At 43.7% G+C, this 20465-nt stretch overlaps 1 protein-coding gene across 7 annotated transcripts in view; it reads right to left on the bottom strand.

Annotated features, from left to right (window-relative positions):
* The window catches only part of Spats2l (spermatogenesis associated serine rich 2 like), a 179999-nt gene that overhangs the window by 118002 nt on the left and 41532 nt on the right, over positions 1-20465 (bottom strand). For 6 of the 7 annotated variants that reach the window (XM_029481286.2, XM_029481241.2, XM_021157675.2 and 3 more), the window contains one exon: positions 4685-4769. The exons of the other annotated variant lie outside the window; for it this stretch is intronic. In XM_029481286.2, coding sequence (XP_029337146.1) covers positions 4685-4722 — 38 coding nt within the window. In that variant the 5' untranslated portion in view covers positions 4723-4769. The remainder of the gene's footprint in view (positions 1-4684; positions 4770-20465) is intronic. 7 annotated transcript variants of the gene reach the window in all.

The following is a 20465-nucleotide window of genomic DNA, read 5'->3' as shown; positions in this document are numbered from 1 at the left end:
CAACAAGTCTCTTGGCTTCTGGGTCCTCAACTCTCTGAGGCAGGTGTGAATCGCTGTTTCTTGTGAACAACCCATTGCATTTGTCCAGTGTCTTCTCTTTGGACCATTACAAACTCGATTGTCAACTGACCTTGTACTTCAATAGAGATTAATTAAATCCAGGTTTCTCAGTATTTTGATAATGGCAATAGTTTTGCTATGTATTTTAAAATTATCAAACTAAGTATAGTAAATTTAAGACTCAGGGATAATAGAAAAAGGAACACATTATTCCTAACTCACATTCCTCATCATCTCTACCAATTAAAAATCATTTACTTGAATAATTGAAATAAGTAACCTTTTGAAAGAATAGAGCCAAATTTGCAATATCATCCTGTCGATCATTGATGCTGCTATTACCTTTCAGGATCGGAGCTCAAACTGTACATTTCTATACACAGCATAAAAATAGGACTCAGCAGCCAAGCATCCTACCCTCTGTGATCCTAGCACCCAGGTGAGACAGGACCTTCAGGATGTCAGGGCAGCCTCCATTACATAGAGTTCCATGCAAGCTCGAGCTACAGGAGACCTCACGTCGAAATAAAATAAAAAAGGAAGAAAGGAATTCCTTTTGAAGACGAGGGCACATAAATATAAACATTACTTTCTTAATTTCCTTAGCCTACTTTTAGTAATTTACCTAAAATAACCAAACACAGAAGCTCCTTCACAGGACACTGCAGTCTGTTTTCTTTTTCTTTTTCTTTTCTTTTTCTTTTTTTTTAAAGTTCTATGGCAGTCATTTTTATATATATATATATTTTATTAGGTATTTTCCTCAATTACATTTCCAATGCTATCCCAAAGTCCCCCATACCCTCCCCCGAATCCCCTACCCACCCACTCCCACTTTTTGGCCCTGGCGTTCCCCTGTACTGGGGCATATAAAGTTTGCAAGTCCAATGGGTCTCTCTTTCTAGTGATGGCCGACTAGGCCATCTTTTGATACAAATGCAGCTAGAGTCAAGAGCTCCGGGGTACTGGTTAGTTCATAATGTTGTTCCCCCTATAGGGTTGCAGATCCCTTTAGCTCCTTGGTTACTTTCTCTAGCTCCTTCTTTAAGGGTCCTGTGATCCATCCAATAGCTGACTGTGAGCATCCACTTCTGTGTTTGCTAGGCCCCGGCATAGTCTCACAAGAGACAGCTATATCAGGGACCTTGCAGCAAAATCTTGCTAGTGTATGCAATGGTGTCAGCGTTTGGAGGCTGATTATGGGATGGATCCCTGGATATGGCAGTAGTCTGTTTTTAATACGAGATAAAGACAAAACCGAGCTCTCCTTTTTTCTTGGAAGGCCTAGCTTTTCATCAAGGTTTTTCTACCAAGTACCTGAGTCATCAAATCATTTTTTATTGGCTGTGATTTGATTGCAGAAAAACAATAAATCCATTTGTCTTTTCTGTTTCCTTGGCTGTGCTGTTAGCAGAATGTGCTCTGTCCGCTGGAGGTCACAGGCTCTGACCCGGAAGTGCGCTTTGCTGAGTCAGCAGGGTGAGACAGCTTTTTGATGACTGCTAAACAAGCAACATGTCATGAAGTAACGGGGGAGGGCCCCCCAAATCACTTCTTGTTAGCATAGTAGCTGTGCCAACAGAGTTTTGTCCAAAGATAAAAGAAATTCTCCACTAGGCAACAAAAACAGTTAATTAAATATAAACTAAGTTTTATATGTAGTGAGTTTATTTAGAATACTACTGTTTATCTTCCAATACTATCATTTCAGAAATACTGAGATTTTGCAGTGACGTAGCTTGTCATGGCAGCATGGGCCTGAGTGCATTTACAGCTACCAAGGAGGGTGAAGCAAATGGAACAGGAGTTCAAGGCCAGCCTGAACACATAGCAATAACATGGTTCAAAAACGAAAGACTTTGCACTAAGATTAAAAAATAATTTTAGTTTATTTTTAAATCTTTAATTTGTCACAATTGACACAAAATACAGGGAAACTTTTAAGACTAATTAATTATACCTTTTAAGAATTCTTGGCCAATTACATCTTTAACTAATTATATGTAAAGTATTAATGAAACAGCTAAGTATTTGATTTGATTTACTAGTGAGAAGTGCTAGAACATGATAAGATTCTGGTTCCTAGGGTAATGTCTTTAGGACTACCAGACAGAACAAGCTCTAAAATGTGGGATTCAAATCTAGTCTTTTAGACTCCTCTACTCTGGAGTTAGCAGACACCATGCGTGAGCCGTTGTGACTATTCACAACTGACAGTCACATGTTCACTACTATCAAGCTATCTGTAAGCTCTCGTCCTTTTATTCCCATAGTAACTATTCCACATAGTTAATTATGTGTATTAATAATGCAGGTTCACGAATGACTAATAGTTGTCGAATTTTTAACACTGTTCTTATATCATAGTTCATTGAATTATAATCACCTGAGAAATCTTAGTGTAGAAAAAACTCTCATTAGCTTCCTTTGATAAAAATTAATAATAAAGATAAACATTCATACAAAACATGGATGTAGCAGAATGCATTGCTGTGCTCAGCTGCCTCCTGTTAGAAGAAATGTAGAGAGCATCTTGTAGGAAAGAAAGTCGTGGGCCAAGGACAGAATAATAAACACATAAATAGGTGTGAGTCTGCAGTCATCAATGGCTGTGAGTAGGTGGATTGAAAGAATCAATTCATGGTGGAGAAATAAAATCCGTAACAATGCTCCCAATTTATAGTCTGTAGGAGATAACCTTTGACTTATGAGTCTGGACAGGTAATGAGTTACATTAGCATTACATATTCTATTTATAATATTAGCATTTCAATATTTCCTGAAAAGAATATTTGGCCCTTCTCAAACTTTTCTTTTTACAAACGAGAAAACTTGGACCCCAAGTGTCTCAGTTAAGGAAGCTATTTTTTTTAAAAAAAATCACACAGTGAGATGGTGGGCAAATAACAGAACCAGGAACTGAGCCTGTGTCTTCTGTCCCTGATTTACTCATTCAGGGAGATTTTACCAAGCATCCCCCAGCCCTCCAGGCAAGCCGGTGCTAAGAACAAAGCCTGTGCTAAGTACAAATGCAGGTGAGGATTACCACCAGTAGGGCACAGAACCCACTTGGGGGAAGCTCCTACTGAGCAAGCACAATGCTTTCTTAGAGCATTTGAATGGAAGTACAGAGAGAGCCAAGCCTAGGAGGCCAAGGAGAGTTCTGGGTGGCCATCACTTCTAAGCTGGGCCTTGACTTTGCCACTGAGTGGGATAGGTGACAAAGGAAAAGGGACACATTCTCTAAGGTTAGCCAATAAGGTTTCTGTTTGTTTCCCATTAGCACCTATATCAAAACTATTAGTCTAGACATTTCTGAGCTCAGAGAGTCCAGTGTATGGAGGACTGTTCAACACTTGTCTTTGGACTGGAAGGTCCTGCACAGGCTGTTGATCAGCAGCAACTCTGCACACTGCTGGACTGCTGCTCCAGCCTGGCCTGCAGTGGTACCACCTTCCATGAGCCCTTATTGGCTGCAGATAAGGGAAGTCCTATCTCCCGCTGTCTCACATTGCTTCAAAGATTAGAAGATGGCATGTAAACTCACACAGTATTAGCATTAGGGCAGTAGAGAGCCTGTAGTGCTGGCTTCTTTTTCTGATGGTACAAAGTTGTATAAATGTGACTCAGCAGAGACAGTTCTGTGACCTTCAGCTCATTTGCCCCAGGTTGTGCTTCAAAGACACCACTGGCCACAGGTAAGTCAATGGATTTAAGGCTGTGAATCATTTCCTTTTTCAGAGACTCTCTGAGTTACAAGAACTTCCCATCATTTAATAGAAAAATTCACAGTTTATTTTTCTTAGCCAGCCAGGTCTTGGCTTAGTAACTCCTGCTCTGAAAGGGCAGCCTCCCCTGGGAACTCTGCTCCCTTACCTGGGTCCTTACAGACGAATTCTTCACACCTCTGCTTCATCCATCCACAACCTCTCCATACACCCCAACACATTGCCAGAAACTTCTCCAAATGGAAAAGGACAATTGCTTTGCAAACACATTTATAAAAGTACATGGGAGGTGTCGCAAGGAACTTTCCAGAAAAATGTATTCTGGAAATTACAAAATCAACAGAACATGCAGAGATCTGAGAAGAGATCTGCAAAGTTCCTTTGAAGTGTCAAGGCCAATATAAGACCTAACTAGAGCACTGACACCACCAGCAGCCCCGATGCGTGCTCATGCTCAGACTCTGCACATAGGAACACCTCGCTCTCTCCTCCAGCACTTCTGTGAGCTACTCTACCCAGTGTCCACAACACACTGGAGACATGACTCAGTCTGGTTGCACAGAGCAGGACAGAGAACTGGAGATGTACATTCCCTAGGGAAGCTGTCACAAATCAGTTGAAACATCCAGAAGCTCACAGTCCCTTCCCTAAGGAACCATAGCTTTCCTATGTTCAAGCCTCTACCTGCTACTGCCCTTAGCCTATGACTCCATCTTTCTTCTCCCTTCGAACCCATCACACTGCATCTCCGACGGCCTCTCTCCAACCTTAATGACAATGGCTGGTTTTTCTATTCCCTACCAGTTTTTATTTCCTTGGGGACAGCACCACTCCTGTTCAGAACACATAATCTATCTGAATGGAACGGTACACCAAAGTGAGCGGAGATTATTTACTTGCTCGCCGAAGCTCCGGTTTCCTGTGTTCCAGCCATGTAGATGCAGCGGGACTCACCAGGGCTTGCAGCTCTGACCACAGGACCTAGGGAAGAAAAGGTCTGTATTAACCACTCAACTCCTGCCAGCAGCCACTATTAGATTATTTCCACAGTGCTCAAATACTAGCATTTGTACATCAAGTAAATGGCCAGCTCAGAATCACACTTGTACATGGAACTTTTAATACTTCTTAGATTCTGAAATTAACCCGGTATGAAGGTGGAGCTATATATTAACTTGTTCCTAGCTAAAATCATAGATATCCTTGATCCAATTACATCCTGCTTTTATTGCTTTTCCTAATAACCAAAGTAAGGGGAAAAATCAGATTTTTGCTTCCAGCAGCTTAAACAGATAAAAATCAGCCCGACTGTCAAAATCCAGGTTGGTCTTGTCTGGGTGAGATGGGAAGCAGAAAAATAACTGAAGACAATGAATGTAGACATTAATGAGGAATAGCGCTTGGCTAATCAAGTAAACAAACACAGTCCCCAGATGGGGCTTCTACAGCACTGGAGGAAGCAGAGGGTCTTTTTATGGTTATTTTCCTAGAGCAGACATTCCTTAAAGAGATGCACAATTCACAATACGGTGTGAGGAGCAGTAGCACATTTTTTTTTTAACCACAAGTTTTTCATTCACCAGCACTGAAAGCTTAATTGTGATCATGATGAGCCTCAAGTCTGTTTACAGTCCCTTTCATGGAAGTGGAGCCTAGACTCAGAGGAGGGTATGGGTCAAGGGGCAGCAAGGTTAGTATGGCCTGGAATCACACATGAAGATGGGACCTTAGTTTTAAACAGAACTTAGTGAGTCTCAAAATGTCACCTGGAAACTCTATTTTGATTTGACTGTATAGTAGCAATAGGTACCTGCGGGAATCCCCCTGCCCGCCCCACCCCTGTGTGTGCACATGTGAATGCTTATGTGCCAATGTGGGCAGCAACCTCAGGGGTCATTTCTCAGGAGCCATCCCTTTTCTTCTTCTTCTTCTTTTTTTCCTCTAAATTATTTGTTTCTTGATTCAAGACAGGGTTGAAGTGGAAACCTATGTGTTCTTTGGAAAATGTCAGTTGTGCCAAATAATGTTTTGGTGGGGCAGACATGTGAAGGAGTGTTTTCCTGAAGCAAACACAGGGGAAAGGATGTTTTGCTAAAGCAAACACAGGTGAATGGATGCGTGATGTTAAGAAGGTGGACACACTGGGTGGCATTGGTACGCCTTGCCATTCCCTAATGGTCATCTTTTGTCGTGACTTCACAGAAAGAAACACACCCAAAAACTTCTGGTTGTGTTCTGGCAGCTTCTTGCCACTTCTGCAGACTTGGGCCAATTGGCAGAGTGATGTCAGCTGATACAGTTATGTGGAGTTTTGCCAAGACAGACTCACATTGTGTTTGGCTGAGGAAAGACCCACGGCAGGACATGTGATGTTTGGAGGGAGTATAAATAGACTCAACGGACTGTGATGGGGGCTTGCATAGCTAGCTCTGCGATGATGCTTCCTCTTCACTGCATCCCTGCTGGTCCTGGTTGCTCCTGCTGACTTGTGCCGATTCGGCGGAGGCCTGGCTGTTTCTCCTGGGTCATGGCACTGCTGCTGACAAGTTTTCTATCCCGACACTACTGAACTGGTCTACTAGAATAGATCCTGACAACGAAAATTGGATTTGCTTCAAAGAACTATCTCTAAACAGGTCCACTACTCCTATACCCTAATAACCTTTCTGGTGGGTGGTGGGCCAGAACAGAGGTTAAACCATTTAAGAATCTTTATTAAAAGTAGGTTTTGAAAATCTAGGTCCACACAGGGTCTTTTGGTGGGACCTGGGGCTCACTAATTAGCTAGGCTGGCTGGCCAGTAAGCCTCAGGAATCCCGTCTCGGTCTCCATCTCATCAATAGGATTATAAACTCACACTGCCTTGACTGGGTTTTCACATGTGGGGAGTTAGGGCTTGAACTCCGATCCTTACTCTTACACTCAAGCACTTTGCAGGTGGACTAACCTAGCTCCTCAGATCTTTTTTTTTTTTTTAAATGGGGAAAGAGGCTATCTTGTCACAAGCGTAGAGAGCTGAGACACACACATTTGTAACGCCTACTTTAGATCCTAAGGCATCTGCTGCTCTGTTTTTAAGTCCCTTCACTGAACTTGCAGTCAAAACATGCTTCATTGCCCAGCCAGCAAAGCTGCAAGCAGAGTGACCTTTTGTCCCAATATTTATTCTTGCCTTCTGTGCAGAGACCCAGGCTTTCAATGTCTTCTTTCCTCCTCAACCCCTAATTGCTCTATCCCTCTTTCTTCTTCTCCATGGAATAGAATCTGGTTTGGCTTATCAACAACTAGAAGGCATTACCCAGGACAAAACCATAGTTCCCAGTCCCCATGCGACCCCAACAGGGCAGGCAGCATGTGATGGCCAAGGGAACATGAGCTGAAGTGATTTGCAGGGTTCCGGGCACCTTTAGAAGGGCATCCCACTTCTTTTAGGTCTTCCCCTGCAGTGATGTGAGGCAAGGTTTTGAAATGGAAGCCAGAAAGTGAGGTCAGCAGCTGACAAAACTGTAAGTCTGAGCCCCAATCGCCACGGGGCTGTCCCCATCGAGCGCCTGGCCTATTATACTATAGAGAGACCAGCTCACTTGTTTTTAGACTAAGGTTTCTGTTTCTCTGATCTTCTGTTACAGAAACCAAAATCAATATCCCAAGCAATATTTAACTCCAAAATTTCCCACACCAGTTTCCTTGGATTTCCAGCATTCACGAGTCTTTGGACAAGGCTGGATGCCCTCAATGTCTGTATATACACATCTAGACACTCTGAAGAGATTATATGGATTATATGGCAAGGTACTGATTTTTGAATTACCATTAGAGTCTTTTGAAAAGCTAAATCTTTGGGATAAATATACAGAGACCCACGGTAAACATCAAGTAATCCCTGTATTTAATTTCCACCATGAAAGCAGGGTGTGAAAAATCAGAGACAATACAGAGAAATGCATATCCCCAAACAGTCATGTGATGGCAGAGGACTGGCTTGCTGGGTTATGAAGTGAGTATTCCTACTCCCTACAAAGCGTGGTGGTGAACCATCTCTTCCACAGTGGTAAGGAAATAGTGTAACACGGAGTAAGTTCTCTGACCCCATACTTCATCACTTCAGCTACTGAGTCCTCTGTAGATATTTTTAACTGGATAGATTTTCATTTTCTACAACAGTGGAGCTCTTTCCTGAGAGGGCAGGTGGCCTCAGGAAAGCTTTTTCATGTAGGGGCCTGGGCTTCTTGTTTTAAATCTTCTCTCACCCTGTCACCCTCCTTCTCTTATCCCGGTTCCTCTCCCCCTCCCCCACACTGCATCTGCTTTTGCTTTCCAGTATCTAGAAACAAGGGTTCTGTTTCTCTGCATTTTGTTTCATGTGACCATGTCCATTCTACACTGCCAGAGTCTGCAGAGTGCAATGGTGGAGACAGTAGGTACATATTTGTGTCTAGATGTGTATACATGGGCAGGAATAGGATAGGGATGGAGCTAGGGAGGGTCTTCAGAATGTGTGTTCAAATAATGATTAACAGTTATGCCCTGTTGAAGACAGGCATACATATAGACAGGGGTGTTCACAGGCATGCATACATGTGCTCATGTGCCTGTATGCACACACACACACACACACACACACACACACACACACACACACACACCGGGGGGCATCAAATAGCAGGAGTCTCAGGCTTCAGAATGGATAGATCTTCGCTGAACACAAGTCTGTTGGTTCTAACCCTGGGCTTTGTACATTCTGTTAGTTCTTTTGAGAAGAGAAATAGTGTCCTTTGTTTGGGGCAAATATATTTGAATGCAATGAAAGCGAAGCAGAGCAGGATTACTTACCAGGAAAGAAAGCACATCACTGGGGTACTGCTGAGTTCCAGCTACCAATTGCTCCTGCTTAATTCATAGGTGTGTTTGAAAAGATAAACTGGACACGCTCCACTAAATCACTTCTTATTTTGACAGCAAAGCCTGAGCCTGAGCCTGTCTCACTTGTTCTTGGCCTTAAAGTAGTTTGGGAGGTACAGGTTCTGAACCTGCTCAGGGACAAAGAAGTAGAAAGGGGGTGTGATTGGCCTCTGTGTCCACGACTCATCTGCCCAGTGCAAGGGTAAATAAAGTCTTTGCAAATCTTCCTGGCCCCATGTTGTGTATGACTGTTCTCTACACCAAGCAACCACCACCGTCTTAGAGAGTCGGTTTTTTTGATGAAGCAGAACTACCTCGTAAGAGAATATCTCACCTGAGCTCGCTAACTGTTCACATCTGGTTGCCCTTAACCCTTAACAGCACAGGGCCTGGGGGAACGGCTACAGTATATAGACTGCAGAAGACTTGGAAGGAAACTCCATTCATGTGCTCCCACATCAGGGATATGGGAAGCCATCATCTCTGATGGGTTCTGTAGGTGTGGCCTTTCAGGGGAGGTGCACCTACACTCCTGTAATAACCCCTCACCTATGCTTTGTAAGGAAGTTCATTCAATAAACTTCATCATCGGTTCCCCTGACAGAGTTCAGGTAGAGTCATCATTGGTTCCCCTGGAAGAACTTAGGTAGAGTCACGCCTTGGTTTACTGTTAGGGCTTAGGGGGAGGGATAGAGGCTGCTTATGTCCCCCTCTGGGAAGGGACTTTAGGACCACCCTGCTCTGAAGCCACATCTTCTAGTAAAGCATCTGCCAGGCACAAAACTGGGACTCTGGTCTCCTCTCGCCTGCTTTCTCCACTGTGTGGACATCGCTAAATAATTTCTCATTCATGGATGGTGTGAGACTCCCTGAAACTCCAATGAAATGGTTCTGACATTGAGGCTCCGCAGTTTTCGACCATTTGCTCCACTAATTATGGTGATTGCACATGGAATACACACACACACACACACACACACACACACACACACACACACACAAAAGAGAGAGAGAGAGAGAGAGAGAGAGAGAGAGAGAGAGAGAGAGAGAATCATTCAGTATGTTCCAGTGATTCAGTATCAGTGAGTTAGTCATCCCAGGATACCAAAATCTATGAATTCTCAAGTTCCTTATATAAAATAATTTGGTATTTGCATATAAGATATTGAGTTTTTGATATACATTAAATCATCTAGATTAGCTAAACCACATAACAAACATAAATGCTATGTAGAAAATTATTACACTGTATTATTTGGAGAATAAGACCAAAAGAAAAAGAAATGTATACAATTTCAGCAGGCTTTTTTTTCTGGTTATTTTTGATCCACAGCTGGTCAAACCCACAGAATGGAGGGGCCACTATGTACATGTCATTTATAAATGTCAAATACATATTTCAGTATGAACATGTCTGATACTTTATAAGATTATTCAAATAGAAATTGAAAAGTGCCAGTGTACGTGCTGGTGTATTCTTATGGCAGACCACTGATTTTCTTACACTTATCCGGGAGGCCTCTGGTCCAGACTATAAATGTGCTGCAGAAGCTGAGCGAGGAACTTCTGAGGATTAGAGTAGTCCAGAGAGGCACTGAAGGGGCATCAGGCCATGCCATGCCTTGAGCCCGTCCCTGCGCACTGCCAAGCAGCTTGCACTTGAGTGGCAGATGCACTGTCTGATCTAGAGTGTGCAACAGTCAGTAGCAGCTGAATGGGCTGGGCTTACAGAGACAGAAGGAAAGAGGGAAGACATTCCAGGGGAGACTCATTCTGAAACACCTTGTTCAAGAGCAGACCTATGGACAGGTATTGGATAGAGCCTGGCTTCCATCACTGCCAAGGCCACTAATGTGCTGGAGAATAACAGGCAACAAAGTCAGTGACTGGAAGAGAGTGGAATTTGGTTTCATCCTGTAGAGCAAAACTGAAACAGAGAAATCTCAGGTTGGTTTTGCTCTAGGACAATAGGGATTCACTGGACATTTAAAGTTAAAAGCAAAATCAGGTCAATATTTTATAAAGATCAGATGGAAATCAATACGCATTGTGGAGAGAAAGGTTTGGTTTGATTAGCGTGGCTCAGAAGTCTACTAGATAAAGCATCAAGTGAAGAAAGTGTGGACGTGGGAATCCACTAATGGACCCAACAAGGGTTTGCTAGCCAGCCAAGGATGAAGGCAGAGGCTGTCTCAGATGCCAGATGATCCTACCCTGTGCTAAAATCACAACCTAAGTGAGTTCTGGAAGTGTCTATCCTGGTTTTCTATGACAAGTAATCTCAGTATGAGCTGATGTTTCTTTGTCCCTTCTTAAAAGCTTGGAGTTTGCCCTGCCTCCCAAAGATCAAGTCTTTAATACAGGAGATGGGACACATTCTCAAGGTTTGCTGGAAGGAGCAATTTTGATGCTGTTCTGCCTTGAAAGCAGGGTGGGAGGGCCATTCCCTTTGTGTGTGTGCTATGACTGTGTGCTGGGTTTCTGAGTGTAAGCAAATATTCTAATCACCTACCAGATAAAGACCAGGAGGAAATCTGTGAGCCAGTTCAGTCAGATTTTTCCTGTATGTGACCTTCATAGTACTTTCTGGCTTGAGGTTTATCTGTGGGGTAACCTGACTGGGTAATGCTGAGCTGGACTGAGAACATTAGGTCATAAGTGTGCTGCAGCTAAGGAAACCCAGGCCTTCCCATCGAGAGGCTGATTGGTGCAGTCACACAATGGGCCTGTGCCTGTACACTTTAGTTTTCAGATGCTGTGTGCTAGATTCTTCAGCGACTTATTCTGCAAATGGTCTCCATCTGACCAAAGCTTACTTTCCAAATAGAGTTCTGCAGAAAATACACCTGCCGTCTGGCCTGCTGGCTATCGCCACCGCTTCACTTGGAGGCAGATCTGATTTAATCCAGACCACACCGCTCATTCGCTTAGTGGGCTTGTGAGGCTCTCAGGACACCAGTGTCGCCAGAGTGCTTGGCAACTGGCAGCAACACTGCTCCACGTGAGGGCAGGGTTGTTTCTGTGTCAGCGGTTAAGCAACTGTGTTTTGGTGCCTTCAGCTACAAATGGATTGACCTTGTTTGTCATCCTTCAGGGTGACATCTCCAAAATACCAGGAGACGTCCACCCATGCTCTAAAGTAACCGCGGAGACTTCAAGCCCCAGAGACGTTTCCCAGAGAGTATTCAGATGGTCTACTTATATGAGAACGGATCTAAACCTAGTTGCTATATTCAGTCGATGTGAAATGAGAATAGCTTTTCTTGTTCTTGCCACATAAAATACCACTGTGTTTTGACGCCTAACTAGGGAGAGCTGAATCGTGGAGAGGGGAATTTGATCCTGGGTTGTCTTTTCAAATCTTGTTTCAACTAAGGAAAATGGGCATTTGACAAGAATAACAAAAAGCACATGATGTGAATAATTGCTTTCTTTTCACTATGTTTTCCCCCCCAAAGGCAGAAATCATTGGTCTTTGTAACTCCTGCTTGTCTCCAAAGACAGGGAGACGCAGAGCTTCGGGCCTGACCCTCCAAACTCCTGCCAGTGCCCATGTGTCAGGACAGCTTTTCATGATGGTGGGTGTGGCCTTACTTCTCAGTAGTTCTCTTAGCCAGCCAGTTATGTGACAGACTGCAGCAGAACCCAAATCTCGGTCCTATTGCTAGTGTGAAGAAGCGCCATTTGGGCTGCAGTGGTCTCTCCCGAGAGGCAGATCAGACGGATAAGTACATGGCTGAGAGAAGCCCAACCCAAACTGAAGATGAAACTCATGAAGTTAGGCATCTGTGAAGGTGGGCACGATGCAATAGTTTTTTTTTTATCATAACAAAATTCTTCTACATCCTAGACGATGACAATTTCACGATTATTAAGGCTCTGCAAGTTCTTTATCAAGAGGCATTCAGATTTTTATCTCTATTAAGTCAGTTGATAACAAATTTATCATTCACTTGTATAATTCCATTTCCCTCACTTCATCTCATTCAGAGCATGCATCATAGCCTCAGATAATGGAAACAGTTTCTATACTTTGGGAGGGGAAAAAAAGGTAATGTTAGTGATCATTTATTTTTTCCCCTCTTTCTAAGCTAAAAACGTATAATTCTTAACACCTTTTTTTTTGGCAACCATTTTTACTTCTGGATTTATGGAAAGTGATGTGAGAATTTTCTATCTCAGGCTATGGTGCTTCTACATCCCCTCTGATGTTGCCATTGCTCTCTTGTTGTCTTCAGGGCAGTGTGTGATGCCATCACTACTCCTTAAACAGACCTACGCAATGCGCGTGCGCAGTGGGCTTGGCTGCACGCTATCACTTTCAGAACTATGCTACCTAGACTCTCATCAGAAAGGCTACCACGTGAAGATATTTAATGAGCTTTGCTTTCTGGTATGGAATTCCAATAAAACATCATTGATAAGAAACGCTCGCTTACCAAGAAAAAAACTGGGTGAGTCATTCAAAATCACAGGTATAAATACCCTGTTAGTGTGGGCTTAAGTCAGTCTGTAAATAGGAATATAAATAGGAACACTCGTGTGTGTGTGTGTGTGTGTGTGTGTGATGCATGTGTGCAGGCAATGTGTGTCCTCATGTGTGGGGTGTGGGGGGTAGCATTCCGATGCACACACATGCAGAGACCAGAAAGGAACAGTGTGTATCCTCCTCTGCCATTCCCCAGCTCATCCCCCCTGAGTCAGTGTCCTAACCCCTGAAGCTTAGTGGTTTGGCTAGGCTAGCAGGCCAGGAACCTCCCAGCATCCACCGGTGCCAGTCATCCTAACATCGCCCCCCTCCATGATGGATTCACAGGCACCGACAACTATGATCAGCTTTTAACTGGGTGCCTGGGACTCAACTCCAGCTCCCTGTGCTTGTACAGCAAGTACTCTTAACCACTGAGCCGTCTCCCCAGCCCTACGGTGGGAAGTCTAATAGACAAGTTTTAGTGTGTTGTGTAGGTTCATACAATAATCTCAGTCTAAAGAACTAGAAATAAAGGAAGAACTCTGCCCAACACTCGTCTAATTCCCAACCTTTCATATACAAGGATCTTGTAAGATTGCCGACCATTAGAGCTGGACATGGCTTGAGATTCCCTGAGTTATATTCTGTTTGTCAGTCATGTGCAAGTGTGTTTGCTTCTCTGTTTAAAGAGGCACAATGGCTGCACAATGCAGTGCACGGAAGCAGGCCACAGTTTAGGATTTAAAGCTGGAGCTTCCAGGCTTGCTTTTAGCAACTGGCATATATCATGTTCTCTGAGCACCATTTTCATCATTTGTAAAGTAACAACAAAGACCAAATACCCATGGAAAAATCTTTTATAAACAATGAACATATAAACTGATGAACCTATGTACTGATATGTGGTCAGGCATGTGTCTGTGTGTGTAGGTGTGGTCATTAGCATGACCCAGTGAATATGAACACCTCAATGAAAGGGGGATTTTTTTCTTTTTCTCTTTCATGAACACCTGGTTTTTTATAGAAAGTTATTTTTAAGTCCAAAAGAATTACAACATGTTAGGAAAAGAGACCCTGGCAGTCCATACCTGCTCTTACCTAGGACCTATACCCGAGGGCACCCTTTAACTATGTCTACTTTCCATAGCTATTTACAAGAAATGCTGACTTTCCCTACCAGAGTCTGCATAGCAGAGCTCCAGGGCTGACAGTGGAGCGCTGCCACAGGGAGATGTGGAAAGGGAAGCAAGAAAGATGAAAGGGTTATCAGCACTGAGAGGGAGGGGGCAGCCTTTTATTATGTCGACGGGAAACTTGTTTGTCAAGTTCTTGTAAGTCTGAAATTGTAGGAATATCCAACCAGACTTTACAATCATTCTTTAAAAAGTCATTCACAGCTGACATTTCCTAAATGTCATGTTTAGCTACGAAACACAACCCCGGCAAGACGTCAAAGGTGCACCTTTGTTGCTGGGAGCTGGTTTGTTCAGTTACAAGCAAAGAAGGAACACACTCATGGCTGTTTTCTCTTGAATTGAAAGTATTTTCCTGTGCATACCCAGAAAGTACTTTAAAAACGCAGTCAGAAGCAAAAGCTCTGTGTATTTCCTACAAACTGTCATCCAAAGGGGAGGGCAGCGGAGCAACAAGAACCCTCGTGACTTGTTGCAGTAATCAATCTCAGGTCCGGTGGGGGCTTGTGAGGCCCAAGAGTGAAGTCAGTAAGTGAAGCATCTCCCAATTCTTTACCAGTGATTGTCATTATCCATCAAGAAATGTAGGCAAAGGTCGAAGTCATCCCATTGTACAAAAGCAAGCATCCCCAACATACTTTCCCACTGAGAACAGAGTTTGCACAGAAACGATTGGCTTTAGCCAATGCATCTGTTCCTTCATGGGGTGGAAAGCAAGGTCTGAGCTAATGAGTCACACTGTCAAAATTATGGACATAGGCAAATAATTGTACATGATTAGTTAAGCTTAGGTCAGCTCCAAAATGCCTTTCTGAAGCAACTGTTTTCAAAACAAACAAACTCCCTAGGTAAATGTTTAATTTCACTTAAGCCTCTACTGACATCCAGAAAGAGTACTTACTATGGACAGGGTATGAGACTATGGACTGAGTATCTTTACCATAGGCCTTGTGAAATGTGTCCCTTACAAAGGCAAATTCCCCTCAATAATAGTGACTATTTCTATTTTAGAACTATTATTCAGTATGTACAATAGTCATTGTTGAATACAGTTAATTGTATATTTAGTTCTCAAGGACAATGGGAGCTGGTCTGAATGGCAAAACACCAGTAGCCCCACTTCTCCATCCCTGTCCCATTTACTTCAGGGAATAAGCTAAATGGAGACAGATTTCTTCCTTTAAGAGGTGATATGGCAAGACAAACATGGTTATATTTTAAAGTCTAAAAATTACGGGGGAGGTCATCACATCTACTGTGGGAGGAAGATAGAAACGGGTTTATAGGGAATGAAACTATCTGGGACCCACCTCCATTTGTTCATGTTTTCTGTAGTGGTAGTGACTTCATTTAAAAAGCTGAGGGTTTTTTTTTTCTTTTTTTCTGAGGGTTTTTTTTCCCCTTTTTCATAACAAGCAACATGAGAGAGAGAGAGACAGATGTGTGTGGGCTGGTTCTGGCCCTTGATTAGCAGACAGCAATGGCATTGCCTTTAAGATTCACCAAAATCATCTATTGGAGCATAGACAGGGGGCCTCCTTCTGAGCTGTGCAATCAAGACCCTACATTTCAATGGAGCGATTTTGCTGCTTTAAGCAAGGTTTAAACGGGGCCAAGTTTCCTTTTCCACAACCGTCCTCTGATGTGGTTTCCAGGCTAGACTTTTCCAACCTCATTCCTTTGCTCCCCTAGGTTGAAAAGTCTGGAATGGAGATATTTGGAAAACATCATCTGTACTTTGATCAGGAAGGACGCTGACATGGGCCAGCTGTAATTGTACAGTAGTGCTGAGCAGAGTGGGAAGGGTATCCTTGGAACAAGAATGCTCCAAGCTCTAAAGAACTGTACACTGCATGGAGATCCTCTTGCTAGCAGCTGCAATTAGATATGGCTTTGAGAACACCCAGGAAAGCTCCTTAGATGACTGTGCTTGTGTAACTGTACGTGTCTACCCCTCCCCCACTTGTCCATCCCCCCTCAAATACATGGATTTGTGCTGTGAATCCACTTGGAATGTAGTTCTTATAGCGACCTAGAGGAATTCGTTACCCTTTAACCTTCTCTGCTGCCCTGGCCCACCAGACTGCAGAACAGGAGCTGGACTGTCTGGGGACTCAAGTTCTGAATTCAGGTCTGCCAGCCCCGAGTGACCCTGCAGCTGGCTGTTCCTGTCATCAACGCAGACGGAGAAATTAAGAATGCTTTCCTCTCCAACGACAGAGGGAAAGGGCCATGGGGAAAAGACGCTGAGGGTCCCTACCACTAAGTCTAACTATTTAAAGCCAAAGGCTCTTTAAAAAGCAGGAGATACACAAGAAGATCATGAGATGCCTGTGCACAAGCCTGAGAGACGGATCAATAGACAGTGTGTGGGTGACATGTTAAGCTAGGCATCTTAGATAATGATTAGAACAGAGAGAAAAATACTGCTTAGCTCTCCCCTTCTTTATCTCTTAGCCTTTGCTGGCTATACAGAGGTTTCAAACCTAAATCCCTTTATATTTTATTTTATAGAGAACTTGAAAAGCTCATTTTAGGTTTTTCTATAGTTCTTAAATCATCAGTTTGTCCAGACAAGAAAACAAATTCAAAACACAAATGAAACAAGTGCTTCTCTTGGTTCTAAGCCAGGAGACATTGTCCCAGAGTGAAATATGTACAAGAGATGAGGCCCATGACCCTATTTGTAGTCTCCAGTTTTTGTTCAAGCATGTATAGACAAAATTGAGATGTACATTGAAATGGAAAAATGTGGAGCATTGGGATATACAAAGACAGTCTGGTCTCCAGTCGAGCTGAGGTCTGAACCCCAGGACCCAGTGGTGATAATTCACCTACATGGGACAGAAGGAGTTCTCTCATGTCTCCTGGAACTCTGGCTCCTGAAGTTACTGCCCCCAGATCCCCCTCAGGAGAAGCATGACTAGTAGTCACATAGGCAATGTCCCAAGCTTCTGACCTTCAGGCTAGACTCCTCCCCAGTTACCTAGCAACAGTAAAGATAACAGCATACCATAAGAGGGGTTGTTTGGCCCCACCTCGCTCTCTTGCTCTCTTGTTCTTACTCCTCTTTTTCCCCTCTCCTCTCCTCTTACTCTCCTCTCTTACACTCTTCTTACTCTCACTCTCTTCTTCTTCCTCTCTAGCCTTTCTTCTCTCTCTCTCCTTTCCCATTTCTCTCCTCTTGGCCATGGCCAGTCTCTCTCTCTTTCCACCTTCTCTCTTTCTCCCTACCTCTCTATAATAAAGCTCTAAAACCATAGGCTGTCTTTGTTCATCAAGGCCCCAGACTCTCGCCTGTGTGGGGACCTCTCTCCCTATGCCCTCTCTCCCTTAACCCCAGGGCTACAGGGTGTAGCACTGGGGGGCCTGGTCGGGGGCTGCCCGTTGTCCACCCCCTGTTGAGTGAGGTCAGTGGCTTAGATGTCCACCCTTGGCCTAGTGGAAAGCATCTGGTAGCCCTCCCGAGGCTGCCTGCCCAGAGCATAGGAGGAACTCTGGCCTGACCTGGGCTATTCTCCTCCCCCCTCTTTCCCCTGCAGCCCCCTTTAGTTCCCACAGAAAAGTACATAGGGTAGGAAGGTGATCAAGCCAACTGACGAGGGGCTGGAGAGATGACTCAGTGGATAAGAGCACTGCGGCTCTTGCAGAGGAGGTGGGGCCAGTCTCTAGCACCCACACTGGTACTTTCTACTGTCTGTAATTCCAGTTCCAGGGTATCTAACAACCTTTTCTGGCCTCTATGGGCACCACACATGCACATGTTGCATTTATATACATACAGGCAAAACATTCATATAAATAAAGTAAATATAAATAAATATATCTTTAAAAAAGACTGTAGAGGATACATAGCCTGGCCAGGATTCATTAGTAGGCAAGCAGCCATCAGCTGAATACAGAATTAGGTCGATATGATGGAGCTGAAATGGCAAATGGAGCTTTGACACTCTTAAGACTGTGCCTAGAGGCAGGGCATTTATTACCAAACCTGTAAGAAAGCCAGAATCTAATGTCTCCAGAATAAGGAGGCAGAGAGAACGATTTACATTGAAGTCCCTGTTACTGCCGTGCTCATCATGTTAGTTCAAGGTGGATCTGAGGTTGCCTCAAAATAAAGACTCAATCAATAACCCTTCACTACTGTTGGGGTGGCAAACATAAAAATTTTACTGTCCCATCCTTCATAGCTTAAAGTTATGTAAATCAACCATCAACTCTGAATATTGTATTAGATGAATCCCTTTGGTAACAATTATACAAGGACTAATGCAGTGGTAACAAAAATATATCAGGTGTTGGGGAAAAGTTACTGACAAGCTTGTGTATTTATGTTTTTGTGAAAAAAAATAGTTCTTGGCAAAATAAATGTGTAAATTCACTTAATTTTAATTCTTAGGATTTTGAAGAGCTTTCTTTTTACTTTGGACGCTTTTACTGCAAACATCCCCCATACGTTAAGTCTTAGCAAACATTTGTTCCCAGTGTGAACACACTTGGAGGACAGCTTTCCCTTGCTGCTTATGAAGCTGAAAACACAAACACTCACAGGGATGCCTGTGGCTCCCACCTGTGAGTGCTGGGATCCAAAGGAAAAACACCCTGATTTTCACCCTTGGACTGCATTGCAGTACGCTTCATTCTCAAAACATGTTCATAAATATGATCGTGAGCCATGCTGTGAGGTTAATTTTCCGTAATAACACAAAACGTGAGATGATTCTTTTTGTTGTTGTTTTCTTTTCTGAAGGCTCTTGGCAGTGCCCGAGCTTCTGGTGTGATCTTCACGGATGGCAACTCCTAGTCCGTATGAGCTGAGACTTCCTTCCCTGTACTGCTGAAGGCTAAGATCCTTAACATCGCATAAAGGAGCAAGTGAACCAATAAACAAAGATCCACACTCAGCCTAGGCTCTCCCTGCAGTGAGAAGACGTGTGGGGAGCTCTGCTTCCTTCCAGAGCCCACTAGATAGGAAAGATTAGAAAAGTTTATGCTGAAAATAGCTGCGACCTGAGTCAACATTCTTGGGAAACAGGCACACGGATCAAGAATACAGAGAAGGCAGCATGTGGTCCCCCTGTCCCAAACCCTGGGAAGGTATCAGATCTACCCTACTCAGGGCAGCTAGCCAACCACCCTTTTCCATCTCTGGTGAGACAAGAATGATTTATTTTCCAGAAAAACCCACCAGGCTTGAAGCTCAGCCATACGGAGGCTCTGCGGAGAGAGGGCTTTAAGTTAAAGGCTGGGAACAAAGTCTGGTCATGAACAAAGAGTGCCCCTCCCCCCACCTTTCTCTTACTCTCAATCTAAGGTGGAGGGTACTCTCAGAATCCTCTTACATGAGAGATGAAGACATCACTCCTAAGAAACTGAGGGACCACAGTGGAAAAACTCATAAATACTGACATTTTGAGGAGGGATAGGTGGCTTCTGACAACTTGAATTTGCAGAAAAAAATGAATATCCTTCTGTGGCTGGATAAAAACTTGATTGGGAGACCAGCAGGGTAGCTTTCTAGAACATGCAATGCTGTTTAGTGGCTGGCACCACCATTTGCACGGCCTGCACACAGGGAACTTTGACTCTCAGTCTGTGTCGCTTTTCCTTGCCTGGCCTCATTTGTAACGGAAGGACCATGGCCACTGGATCCTGTTACTCTGAGATGCTGAGATACTCTTTCCAGAAGACCTAGGATGAGGACATGAGTGGCTGTCAACAGGGTGCCAAGTGCCTGAGGCTTTGCTCATTTCTTGAAGACCTTCAGTAGCAAGTGGGAAACAGTCTCAAGTGGGCTACAGTAACAAGTCTGCACCCAAAGTCTAGGACAAGATCCTGAGCTTGCTCAAAGCTCTTACTATACACAAACCCATTTCTCCCATTTCTCCATTTCAGCATTGATGCTGACCCCACACATAACTTCTTCAAAGGCACAACGTAGTGTTAACTCCTCCCTAAAATGAACAAAGGGGTAAGATGAAAATCTCAGCACTCTCCTCCTTCCTCCAAGGATTAGCTCTGACCCAACACTGATGGGCATGTACTGAAAACTTGGGGCAGATTACAGCACTCAGCTGGATGCATCAACTACCTTTTCCCATTAGTCTCCCA

The sequence above is a fragment of the Mus caroli genome, unplaced genomic scaffold (assembly GCF_978045245.1).
Source record: "Mus caroli unplaced genomic scaffold, Mus_caroli_1 scaffold_1, whole genome shotgun sequence".
In the NCBI taxonomy this organism is placed as follows: Eukaryota; Metazoa; Chordata; class Mammalia; order Rodentia; family Muridae; genus Mus; species Mus caroli.
This window is presented reverse-complemented; position numbering and strand designations above follow the sequence as displayed.